The 12,745-nt window shown below is 42.9% G+C and overlaps 1 protein-coding gene across 4 annotated transcripts in view; it reads right to left on the bottom strand.

The window, feature by feature from the left end:
* Positions 1-12,745, bottom strand: part of Zranb3 (zinc finger RANBP2-type containing 3) — a 245,878-nt gene that overhangs the window by 26,383 nt on the left and 206,750 nt on the right. For all 4 annotated transcript variants that reach the window (XM_029563233.1, XM_029563231.1, XM_029563232.1 and 1 more), the window contains 2 exons: positions 5,528-5,933; positions 1,558-1,755 (listed from right to left, as the gene is read on the bottom strand). In XM_029563233.1, coding sequence (XP_029419093.1) covers positions 1,558-1,755; positions 5,528-5,933 — 604 coding nt within the window. The remainder of the gene's footprint in view (positions 1-1,557; positions 1,756-5,527; positions 5,934-12,745) is intronic.

Below are 12,745 nucleotides of genomic sequence, written 5' to 3'. Positions count from 1 at the left end.
CTAAATGCGTAAGACAGAAATAACCCAAATTACACAGTCTTCTGCCATCTAGCTCAGAAGAGACAGTGACACAGTACTGCAGGCTGGCATTTGATGCCATAGTCTATCACAGCTATAAATAAAAAGCAGAACTGAACAACAAATAAATCCTAAACACTAAGAGGTGGCTCCATGTGCAGTTATGACATACATGGTCTTTGTGTATATGTGTGGCATGTATGCATGTGGACATGAGCCTGTGTGTGTATAAACATGTGGAGGCCAGAGGTCAAAGTCAGGTGTCTTCCTCAATTGCTCTTCACCTTATTTTTTGAGACAGGGTCTGTTAGTGGCCTGGGGCTCACTGATTTGGCTACGCCAGTCAGCCAGTGAGCCCCAGAGATCTGTCTGTCAACATTTACCCAGTGCTGAGATTATAGGTATGTACTGCCATGCCTGGGTTTGCATGCAGATGGTAGGGACTGAATTCAGGTTCTCATACTTGCACAGTGGAAACTTTATCCACTGAGCCATCTGTATAGACTATTTCATATAGTCTTGAAATTATGCTCCTTAAAATTGTTTCTAAAAAATTACACACACACACACACACACACACACGTGGCATGGTGGTGCAAAACTTTAATCCCAACATTCAGGCAGGCAAGCAGATCTTTGTGAGATCAAGGTTAGCCTGGTCTATATAACAAGTTCTAGGCAAGCTGGAGCTACAAGGAGACTCTGTGTCAAACAACCAAAAACAACAACAACAACAACAACAACAACAACAACAAATCAAACATGCCAATTGAGTATAGCCATTTAAGAGCATTCATTATGAAAAGGACAATGATTTGTTAAGGGGATGCTAATACTCTTGTTGATCTGACTATTGTGACCTGAAGCACCACCCAGATAAAAATACCTGTCCATCAATGGTCTTGGTGTAGCTGGGCAGTATAACACTGCTGTGGTAGCATGGGCAGCAATTTATTGGTTTTGCTTCTTAGTAGTGTCTTGATGCCAAGAGACACATAGCCATTTGGAGTTTAAGGATGTTGTTGAAAAAGTATTCTTTTTTTTTTTTTTTTTTTTTTTTTTTTTGAGACAGGGGCTCCCTGTAGCCCCAGCTGTCCTAGAACTCACTATGTAGAGCAGGCTGGCCTTGAACTCACAGAGATCTGCCTGCCTCTGTCTCCCGAGTGCTCAGACTAAAGGCGTGCACCACCACGCCCGGCCCGAGGGTCAGTATTTTAATCTAAAAGGGAATACTTGGGACAAGGTATTAATCACAAATTTAGCAACAGCATTATGTGATTAAAGTACATGGTATTTATTCAGTAGTTAGTTTTGAGACAGGGTCTCATTTAGCACAGGTTAGCCTCAAACTCAGTATGAAGCCAATCCTCTTGCCTCTACTTGAGTGCTGGAATTACAAGCTTTTGCCACCATGTGCAGTTTATGCTGTGCTGGGTATTGAACCCGGGGACTCATGTATGCTAGGTAAGCACCAACTGAGCCTATCTCCAGCCCCTACACGGTTATTATTTGAACACTAGACATGGAAATAGAACTTACCATTCTCTGCCCGGGGTGTCAGTCTGTCTTCTTGTTCATCTTTTGAAGTGTCTTCCTTGCTGTCAGCCAACTGATCAGGTTCTGACTGTTCAAGGACTTGTTTTCCATAGTCCAAGCTAGCTTGATCATTTTTGGAGGTATCTTTCTGAGAATCATCCTCCTCATTTTTGTTGTTATACTGGATACAGCTAAGGCTGACTAGAATTATTAAAATGAAATAATTTAAACTAAACAAATGACAAATGTCAAAGCTTGGTGTTCTTTATAAAAGTTAACAATGTTAACTTTATTTAGATTTATAATACATTTATCAGGAAGGGAGTATTTGCCCTACTTCCTGGAGGTTCCCTTCTAAGAGGAGAGATACACAATAACGTAACCAAATAATAAAGAATGTGTCTACAGATGAAGGGTGGAACCTAGAAACATAAAGGAGCAGTATTAGGATATTACATAAGCACAAGCTGTCAGGACCAAGATCTCCTAGTCCCACCTAGGAGAACTGTTGGGGAGTCGAGAAGCCTGGCTAGGGGCTTACATTCTTGGTTGTTCTCTAAATGGAACTGGAAATAAATGGACTTTTAGATGGAGGAATACTAATGATCTGAAGTTTTGAAGGGTCACTCTGGATGCGCTGCACAGAAGTATCATCAAGGGGAGGATTGGCATGGGTGCTACTGTGGTTTGGGTAAGAAAAAATGGCTGTCAGTGGTAGCAGTGAGAGGAAGGGGTTGTAATCGAGATTTATTTTGGAATTTTCTTAATGATGGAGGGGGAGGCGACAAAGAGATCAAGGATACTGATGAGGTTTTTAGTTTGATGTAGGAAAGATTGAGAGATCTGAGTGCTAAATAAGCGGTGATGAATGAAGAATGCTATTGTGTGTGTGTGTGTGTGTGTGTGTGTGTATACAGGGGTACACATATGGAGGTCAGAGGTAACATCTAGTGCCTTCTTTTATTGTTCTCTAGTTTTAAAACTTTTTCTTATTTATTTTTATGTGTATGAGTGTTTTTGCCTGCTTGTATGTAAGCACAACCATGTCATGCATGGTGTCCATGTCATACACAGAGGCCAGACAAGGGTTTCGGACCCCTTGTAACTGGAGTCATGGAAGGTTGTTAGCTGCCATGTGGGTGCTGGGAACTGAATCTAGGTCCTCTGCAAGAGCAGCTAATGCTCTTGACTGCTAAGACTCTCTCTAGGTCCATTCCACCTTATTTTGAGACATGGTCTGTCATTGAGCCTGGAGCTCACTTATTCAGCTAGGCTGGATCTAGGGATCTACCTCTTTCTACCTCCCTAGCACTAGAGTTAACAGATATATGCTGTTATTAGCTTTCCACAGGGGTGCTGGGATCCAAACTTGGGTCTTTATTGCCTATGTAGCAAGCATTTGACCAACTGAGACTTCTCTCCAGCCCCAAGAATTTTATGTGGACCTGTTAAGCTTGAGGTTCCCACTGGATATCCAGACAGAGATATTTCAGAGGTGACTTTGGATGCAGCCATTCTGGAATTGAAGTCAGAGATACAAATTTGAGTGCTTTCAGCAGTTAGTTGTTAAAGATTAGCATTCACTGTATTCTATGCCACATTTTCTCCAAAGCACTATCAGAATTAGACGCCTTTAGGGACTGCAACATCCTAAACTGCTCCTTTAATTTTCTGAATTCTGTTTTCTCAAAGAGTTACATGGAAGGCACTATTAAAAATTTAGTTATTAGTAATCATGTCTTTTGACACTTTTGGGGGCACAAATCAAGGCTGGAGATCATTACGCCAAACTCAATAATGTAAAGTTAATAATGATAATGCTGAGATGCAGTAATGCCACTGTTACTTAGGATTTTTATTTTTCTCTAAGCAGACTGTTTCATGTTTACCGTGTTTATTTTTTAAAATATTTACTTAACTATTTTATTTGTATGCATGTTTGCCTGCATATATGTATGTGCATCCATGTTGTGCAGTGTCTGTTGAGGCCAGAAGAGGGCACTGGATCCCCTGGAACTGGAGTTAAGGATGGTTGTGAGTCATCATGTGGGTGCAGAAAATTGAACCCAAGTCCTCTGGAAGAACAACAGTATTCTTAACCACTGAGCCACCTCTCCAGCCCCAGGAGTGTTTATTTTTTAAGTTGCTTGACAGGATGTTTATTCAATCACAAGCCCAGGAACTTTCATTGTTGCTCTTGGCATCACAAAGGAAAAATAAGAACTAAAAACACAATAAACTATTATTTTTTCTTAGCGAGTTACCTTATACACTTACTGTGAGCTGACATTATTCTATGGTCACAATCTATTTTGATTGTCTACACCAGTTGGGAATCATATGGAGTCATGTTTATGGAATCATATGGAATCCTTGCCACATGTTAAGTGTGACAAGGATATTATAGGAAGTAAGTATGTGATTCCAGTTTAGTTCACAGACAAGTGCCTACATAACAAATATAACTACCCAGATGGCCGACTTGTCAGTTTTGATAGGCACTCCCAGAAGTGGAAGGAAAGATTAGCTAATTTTCCTTCAGATTGAAAATAAGAGAGAAGGCAGAGTGGAAAGAATCCCATGTCAGAGTTCACATCTTAGCTCAGTCTTTGTCAGTGTCAGTTGTTGGAAGAAATAATATATAGTGGAGAATTGATGCCAATAACTATTACCATTGATAAAATAGTATATTTCTAGTTTCCAAAACTGTCATGTTGGCCTTTTCTTATTGGCATAAAGTGTGTTCTCTAAAATTGAAAACAAAACTATGGCTGTTAAGGTCAAAATGTCCTTGGGCCTCTTAGCAACATATTCTGTTCCTAAGGCCAAAAATGTCAAAAGTATTTGGGAGCTCTTATCTAACCCCTAAAAGATTTTAGGGTTACATCCCTGTAGAGCCATAAAGAAAGCACCTATAGAGAACACATGGAAGGAAGGAAGGAAGGAAGGAAGGAAGGAAGGAAGGAAGGAAAAAGAATACACAAAGTTGTCAGAAAAAAAGTGATGGGGAGATATGGGAGGTGTTGGCAGGAAGGAAGTGGGTGTGGATTTGATCAAAACATATAATGTGCATTATGAAATTCTCAATACAATTTTTTTTAAAAGTTAAAAAAATTGAAAACAAAATATCAACATTTTATTCATTTATTTTGTATGTGTATGATGTGTGTTGTAGGGGCATGAGCATGCCACTGGGAGTGTGCTATGGCATGTGTGTAGAGGTCAGAGGTCAGTTCTCTCATGCCACCATGTGGGTCCCAGGGAATGATTTCAGGAGTTAGGTCTGCATGATAAGTACCTTTACCCACTGAGTCATCTTACTGGCCTAAATACTAATGTTTATTCTTATGACAATCCTGGGTATTAACCATTTCAGAAATGGAACATTAAGAAACAGCATATCATGCTAGAGAAAAATACTTGAAAAATAAGATTTCTAAGTTTATAAGGATATGTTTTACAAAAGAATGAATTCATTGAACAAACACCAAGTTAGTTCTTTAAAAACCCAGAGAAGAGTTTTTATGACTTGTCAAGCAAAAATGTATACTAAGTAGGCAAAGCATTTAAGCATTTAAACATAAAAATCCTCTATAATTTCCTTAAAAACAAGAATATCTATAGAGGAAAGAAAACAGCAGGTCTATGACAGGAGGCACATTTGCTACCATAGTAACAAGGCTTCTCAAGCCCACTGAGCTTACATCCTGCTGACATTAATCAGAAATGCCCATTTGTGCCAAATTAATGCCACACCACACACATTCAGGATATACATTCTTGACAGAACCAGGAGCATTTAACATTCCACAGGGAAGTCACAGTCTACACTCCGTGAAATTCTTACTCCATTTTAAGAGTTGCAGGCTGTGCTGAGTCATTGAGTCACTCAGACACTTAGCAGCAATATCTGAAAGACAGGTGGTCTCAAGATACCATTATCCCCCCACATCTCTGTCGCCTGTATACATACCAGCTGTGCCTGGAGGGTTCTCACACATCTCACAGTAAGGAAGGACTGGGTCATTGATAAATGTACAGAAGCCACACTGCCATTCCTTCCCAAGAGGGGCTGGGGTGGCTGATGGGGACTTGGCCTCATGGACCCCTTCCGTGAATGTGGCTCTGGCTTTCAAGGATGGTCTTTGCTCCAGGGGACTGCTGGGGTCCTTGGTGCTAAGTGACTTCATTCTTTTAGCTTCAGGTTCAAAACCATTTTCATTATCAATGCTATCACTGGTACCCATTTTTCTAGGGTCAGAGGCCACTAGAGTATTCTCCTTGAGTACCTTTGATTCATTATAGGAAGTCTCCAACTGTCTTTTTTTCAGTTTTGGTAAGAAGAATGATCGAATATCATGTTGCTTTTCTTTTTCAAACTAAAAACAACAGAGAGTTATCAAATTAGGGAGCAACTATTCTTCCTAAATGAAAGAACTTAATGTTTTCATTAATCAGACTGACTAATCCTTGGAAATGTATCCAATTATGGTACTTATCTTCATATATACGTATAACCCAGTGAAATTAACACAGCCATGTGTTTCCTATGTCTTTTTGCTTAGCACTTACTTTGTGCCAAGTATGAAAGATAAATAGATGATAGATGATAGAGATATAGACACACACACACACACACACACACATTTAATCCTCATGCCTGCCCTGTGAGGTAAGTATTCAGATGAGGAAACCAAGACATTTTAGAGAAGTTAGGCAACTTGGCTAGAGAAGTCACATAATGAAAAGAAACCTACTAAGTTACCTTCCCTAGATGTATATCAGATAAAAGAGGGAATTTGTGTATTTAAATGTTTCAAATCAATCACAAACTTAAACAATGGTTTCAGGGCTTAACTGTAAACACAGTGTATATAAACTAGGATAAGCATATTAAAATGTTACCTTGACTGGGAAGCATTTTCCAAATAGCATTAAAATAGTCATTCCAACAACTTCTTGATTAGACATATTTTAGTAATTAACTTGCCTCTAAGAAATATATTTCTTTTGGGCCAGTGAGATGGCTCAGTGGGCAAAGTGCTTGCTGCCAAGCCTGATGACCTGAGTTTGATTCCCAGAACCCATATAGTAGAAGCAGAGAACAGATTCAGCCAAGTTATCCTCTGACTTTCACATATGCATGTGCACACACACACAGTTTAACTTTTTTTTTGTCTTTTTGAGACAGGGTGTCCCTGTAGCTCCAGCTGTCCTGGAACTCACTATGTCAACCAGACTGGCCTTGAACTCACAGAGATCTGCCTGCCTCTGCCTCCCAAGTGCTGGGATTAAAGGCATGTGCCACCAGGCCCAGCCCACAGTTTAACTTTTTTAAAAGAGGAAATCTATTTCTTTTGTCTAAAAACATCTATAATGATCTGTTTTCATCTTTTCAATGTGCAAATCTCAATTTTTTTTTTTTTTTGGTCTTTTTGAAATAGGGTCTTGCTGTAGCCCCAGCTGGCCTGGAACTCACTATGTAGATCAGTCTGGCCTCGAACTCATGGAGATCCGCCTCTGCCTCCAAAGTGTTGGGAATAGAGGCATGCGCCACCACACCTGGCTAAAAATATTTTATTATTTATTTTTATTTTATGTGTATGAGTGTATTGTTTGCAGGTAGGTCGGTGCATATGTGTCATGCAGTGCCCACAGAGGTTGGAAGAGGGTGTCGGATCCACTGGAACTGGAGTTATGGCTGGTTGTTAGCCACCATGTGGATGCTGGGAATCAAACCCAGTTCTTTTGCAAGAGAAGCCAGTGCTCTTAACCACAGAGCCTTCTCTCCAGTCCCACAAATCTCAATTTCTAATTAGAGAGAGTAAGATACCAGAGCCAATGATTGATTAGCTAGTAGGTAATGTTAAGAGTAATACTTGGGGATGATATAGAAGATGCTAGAAACACATTGGAGTATACTGTATTTTCAAAGATGGCCCCCTCAATTCTTAGCTATCTCACACGTTCATCTCATAGTGTGACACTAATGTGCCTCCACTGAGAGATGTGGGAGGGTCTATGTTCTCACTTGATCCTGGCAGATCTTTGTAACTGTTTGCCACTTGGCATGTTGTTAAAGTGATGCTGTGTGACTTCTGAGGTGATGTCACTGAAGGTACTGAGCCACCTACATGGTGATGAAATCAAATCAAGTCCCCCCAGACCAAAAAAATATTCTGGGAAGCTGTACAAGGAAATAAGATGTAAAATAATTTTAACTGCTGAGAAAAAGCTGTTTTCCAGACATCAAGGCTGACCTGGTTTGAGATTAACCAGATGACCGTATTTGAAAGCCTCACAAACATGTCGTTTTAACTCGGGCACTTACCGCTTGAGAGACTTTTTTATTTTTTATGGAACTGTCTAAGAAACTTTTTGTATTACTTTGTAATCATGTAGGTGTAGCCTTATAATTGATTTGTGGCCTTATTATAAAATTGTGATATGGTGTTTTGTTAATAGAATTGTTCTGCCTCAATAGATTTATCCCTGCCAACTTCCCCCTCCCACTACTGCCGCTCTCCCTCCCACTACTGCCACTCTCCCTCCTACTTCTACCACTTATGGTTTGTGGTTTTTGTCTTTAAAAGAAGTCTGTAAGCTAAGCTCTGGGCTTCTGACCTCCGAGTGAGGCAGGAGTCCATTTTGTGCAAAACGCCAATAAATCCTCTTGCTTGTTGCATCTCCTGGTCTGAGGACTGAGTTATTGGGGAGCAGCCTCCTGTGGACGTTGGGTACCCCAAAATGGGGTTCCAACATTTGGAGGTCCCACCAAGATCCAGGCCACCCCCAGACCCATTTCCTCAGATCAGCAGGAGGTAAGAATAGAGGTCTTGTGATTTGTCTTGGTCTTAATTTCTGTCAGTCATTTCTGTTCTGGGAACGTTCCATCTGAATAATTGTGCCTGTGCAGGACCTGTAAGTCTGTATTCTGGAAACCAGCGGGAGTGGCAGACGTGCCCAGAGACCCCTGGTTTCACCACTCTAGCCTTAGTGACCAGAGTGATCTGGAGAGGGGAGGACAGCGTAGCTTTCCTCACCCCAGGAGGAGGGATTGGCTTGGCTGGTCCCTTCCTGATCTATATTTTCAGTTTCTGAGTCAAGAAGCGCGCAGCAAGGATTTTTGTTTTGTGTTTGTCTTAAAAGTGTGAGTGCAGAGTGTGTCTGAGTGAAAAAAGGACTGGTCCAAGTGAATGCAAGGAGAGGTGGTGTGCATGTATGGCACTTCTGGACCTAATCATTCTAGGCGGGGGCCTAATTCTGTATTTTCTTCTATGCTCTCTATTCTAAAGTATCTTCTCCTTTTGTGTTTCTCCTTATTCTTGGTCTAAGTCTTCGCGTGGGACCGTTAATGGCAAAAGAGTAATTGAGGCTTTCTAGCCAGGGCTACTCCCTGGCGTAAGCTGAAGGCTCCTAGCCCTCTTGACGGATCCCGACTGCCCGCACGGGTGGAGACAAGACGGCTTCTCTGTACTTCCTTCTCCTCTCCATCCCTCCCTCCTGCCACTAAAAAAGCCCCGCAGGCACGGGTCGAGCAACTAAGAGCCAAAGGGCACTCGCCGCTAAAAGACTCCTGTAAAAGGATAAGGGGGTCCCAGGCGTGAATCCCAGATAAATTCATGTCCCCCGCAGAAGAAAAACTGGGCAACGTTAGGTACTCTTCCATAAGCACACCCACTGGTCATTATTATTTGGAGTGGCATATTCTCTTTCTTTCTTTCTTTCTTTCTTTCTTTCTTTCTTTCTTTCTTTCTTTCTTTCTTTCTTTCTCTCCCCCTCTCCTGTGACCTCCACTATGGGTCAATTGCTAACTACCCCTTTAAGCTTAACTCTGGAACACTGAAAGGAGGTCATGGAACGGGCCCACAACTTATCATTGGAGGTCCAAAAGAAGGAGTGGCAGAGTTTCTGTTCCTCTGCATGGCCCTCTTTTGAAAAAGGATGGCCAAAAGATGGGACTTTTGACCTTGCTACTATCTTACAGGTTAAGGAATACATTTTCCACCCAGGACCACACGGACATCCGGACCAGGTGGCCTACATAGTCACCTGGGAAGACTTGGCCCAGAACCCCACATCTTGGGCACGGCCTGTTCCTACCTCCTGGGGGAATTGGAGAGACTGACCAGGGGCCTCCTACCCCTTCTGTTCCCCTGAGTCTTACTTCTTCCCTCCTGCCCCTTCACTCTGCCCCTGAGGAAAAAAAAACAAAAGCCAGTCCTCCCCGAGGACCAAGCTTCCCTAACCCTCCTTGATCCTCCACCTCCCTATCCACCTGCACAGGCACCTCCACCCCAAGAACTACCTTATCCCTCTCCTGATCCCACTGAACCTGACAAATCCCCTCCTCTATCTAAAAAACTCCACTTAAGGAAAGATAGAGGGGGCCCCTCTGATGGAATCTGGACTGCCCAGGCTTTTCCCCTCCAAACTATAGGGGATCAGATCCAGTACTGGCCCTTTTCAGCCTCTGACTTATATAATTAAAAGACTCATGATCCCTCTTTTTCTCAGGATCCTCAGGCTCTAACTGCTTTAATAGAGTCTATTCTTCTCACCCGCCAACCCACCTGGGAGGATTGTCAACAACTCCTCCAGGCCCTTCTAACCACAGAAGAAAGACAGCGAGTCATCCTAGAGGCCCGGAAAAATGTCCCCGGGCAGGATGGGAGACCCACTCTGCTCCCAAATGAAATAAGACGCAGGATTTCCTCTGACCAGACCCAACTGGAACCCCCTATGAGACCATGGCCGGTAGGGAGCGTCTCTGTCTTTATCGCCAGACTCTGATAGTGGGTCTCAAAGGGGCCAGAAGGCACCCAACCAATTTGGCAAAGGTACATGCTATAACCCAGGGGGAAAATAAGACCCCCGCAGGGTTCCTAGAGCACCTAATAAAAGGATATAAAATGTACACCCCTTTTGACCTCATGGCCCAGGAGCGTCAGGCAGATCTTAGTATGGCCTTTATAGGACAATCAGCCCCTGACATTCGTGGTAAGCTCCAACGGCTGGAGGGCCTTCAGGGGTACTCCTTACAGAATTTAATAAAAAAAGATAAAAAAAAATTAAGTCAAATTTTGGCCACAGTATTTCAGGGAACAGGACCAGGACCAGGTAAAAACCTGGGAGACAAGAAAAGGCCCCGAGTAAATAAAGACCAGTGTGCCTATTGCAAGGAGAGAGGACATTGGGCTCGAAAATGTCCGAAGAAGCTGAACAGACTTCAAAAGAAAACAATCCCAGTCCTGACTCTAGGGGACTAGGGAAGTCGGGGCCAGGAGTTCCCCCCTGAGCCCAGGGTAACTTTAAAGATAGGGGGGCAATTGACTACCTTCATGGTAGACACAGGAGCTCAGCACTCAGTCCTAACAACAACTGAGGGACCTATGAGTTCCAAAACAGCCTGGGTCCAAGGGGCCACCGGAGGAAAAACATACAGATGGACCACAGAAAAAAAAGTGGACCTCAACACAGGACGAGTCTCTCACTCATTCTTATTGGTCCCCGACTGTCCATACCCTCTTCTTGGGAGAGATTTACTCTAAGCTGGGAGCCTACATCCACTTCACTACAAAGGGAGCTACTGTAAAAAAAAAAAAAAAGATAAAACTCCACTACAGGTATTAACCTTGCGGCTGGAAGATGAACATCGGTTATATGAGGGACCGATAGTAGGAATTCCTGGTATATCTGATTGGCTAAGTAAAATCCCCTCGGCATGGGCCGAGACAGGAGGCCCAGGACTAACATACAACCAGCCTCCAATAGTGGTTACACTAAAACCATCTGCAACTCCGGTTTCAATCAAACAATATCCTATAAACAAAGAGGCCCAAGAGAAAATCAGGCTTCACATCCAAAGACTTTTACGAATGGGCATACTTCACCCTTGCCAATCCCCTTAAAACACCACGCTGCTCCCCATAAAAAAGCTAGGGACAGATGATTATAGACCAGTTCAAGACTTAAAAAAACTCAATCGGAGGATAAAAAATATCTATCCCACTGTTCCTAATCCCTATAATCTCCTGAGTTCTTTACCTCCTAGTTATAGGTGGTATACTGTACTTGACCTGACGGATGCGCTCTTCTGCCTAAGGCTGAGCCCGGTTAGCCAGCCCATCTTTGCTTTTAAATGGAAGGACCCTAAAGCTGGAATATCGGGACAACTAACCTGGACACGACTTCCCCAAGGATTCAAAAACTCTCCTACTCTGTTTAATGAAGCTCTACATCATGACCTGGCTGACTTTTGGGTAAAAAACCCACAGATTATACTCCTCCAGTATGTAGATGACCTCCTCTTAGCGGCCGAGAAGGAAGCTGGCTGATTGAAAGGTACAGAGGCTCTCCTATTGAGACTGGGGAAACTTGGATACCGACCCTCGGCAAAGAAAAGCCCAGATCTGCCTACAGCAGGTAAACTACTTGGGCTGCCGGCTGGAGGGAGGACCTCACCGACCAGCCCCTAACAGATACAGATGCCACCTGGTATACGGATGGGAGCAGTTTTCTGTGAAACGGTGAACGTAAGGCGGGGGCGGCGGTGGTTAATGGGGAAAAGATAATCTGGGCCCAAGCCCTACTGGCCAGAACTTCAGCCCAACGGGCTAAATTAAAAGCCCTAACCCAGGCCCTAAAATTAACAAAGGACAAAAAGGTCAACATTTACACCGACAGTCGCTATGCGTTTGCCACAGCCCAGACGGTGGTAAAGAAACTGATTAAAAAAATTTTTCCCTCGATTTGGACTGCCTAAGGTAATTGGGTCTGATAATGGCCCAGCCTTCGTCTCCCAGGTAAGTCAGGGAATGGCCAAAGCACTGGGGTTAATCAAAAATTACATTGTGCTTACAGACCCCAGAGTTCAGGATAGATTAAAAAAAAAAAATAAAACTATTAAAAAAACCTTAACCAAATTAGCTTTAGAGACTGGCACTAAAGACTGGGTGCAGCTCCTACCTCTAGCTCTATTTCGAGCTAGAAATACTCCTGCTATACACGGTCTAACCCCTTACAAAATTCTTTTTAGAGGGCCACCTCCTGTTCTCAATGTAACTTTGTCCCCCTTGCCCTCTTCTTTTGATAACCCCAGCTTGAAAACAAGACTCTTAAACCACGATAAAAAGGCCTGACTACGCCCACAACCCTCAAAGTCCTGAACACATGAACTATTCCGACTGAA

The sequence above is a fragment of the Nannospalax galili genome, unplaced genomic scaffold (assembly GCF_000622305.1).
Source record: "Nannospalax galili isolate Female #2095 unplaced genomic scaffold, S.galili_v1.0 scaffold995, whole genome shotgun sequence".
Classification (NCBI taxonomy): Eukaryota; Metazoa; Chordata; class Mammalia; order Rodentia; family Spalacidae; genus Nannospalax; species Nannospalax galili.
Note: the sequence above shows the minus strand (reverse complement) of the source record. Positions and strands in the feature narration are given on the sequence as shown.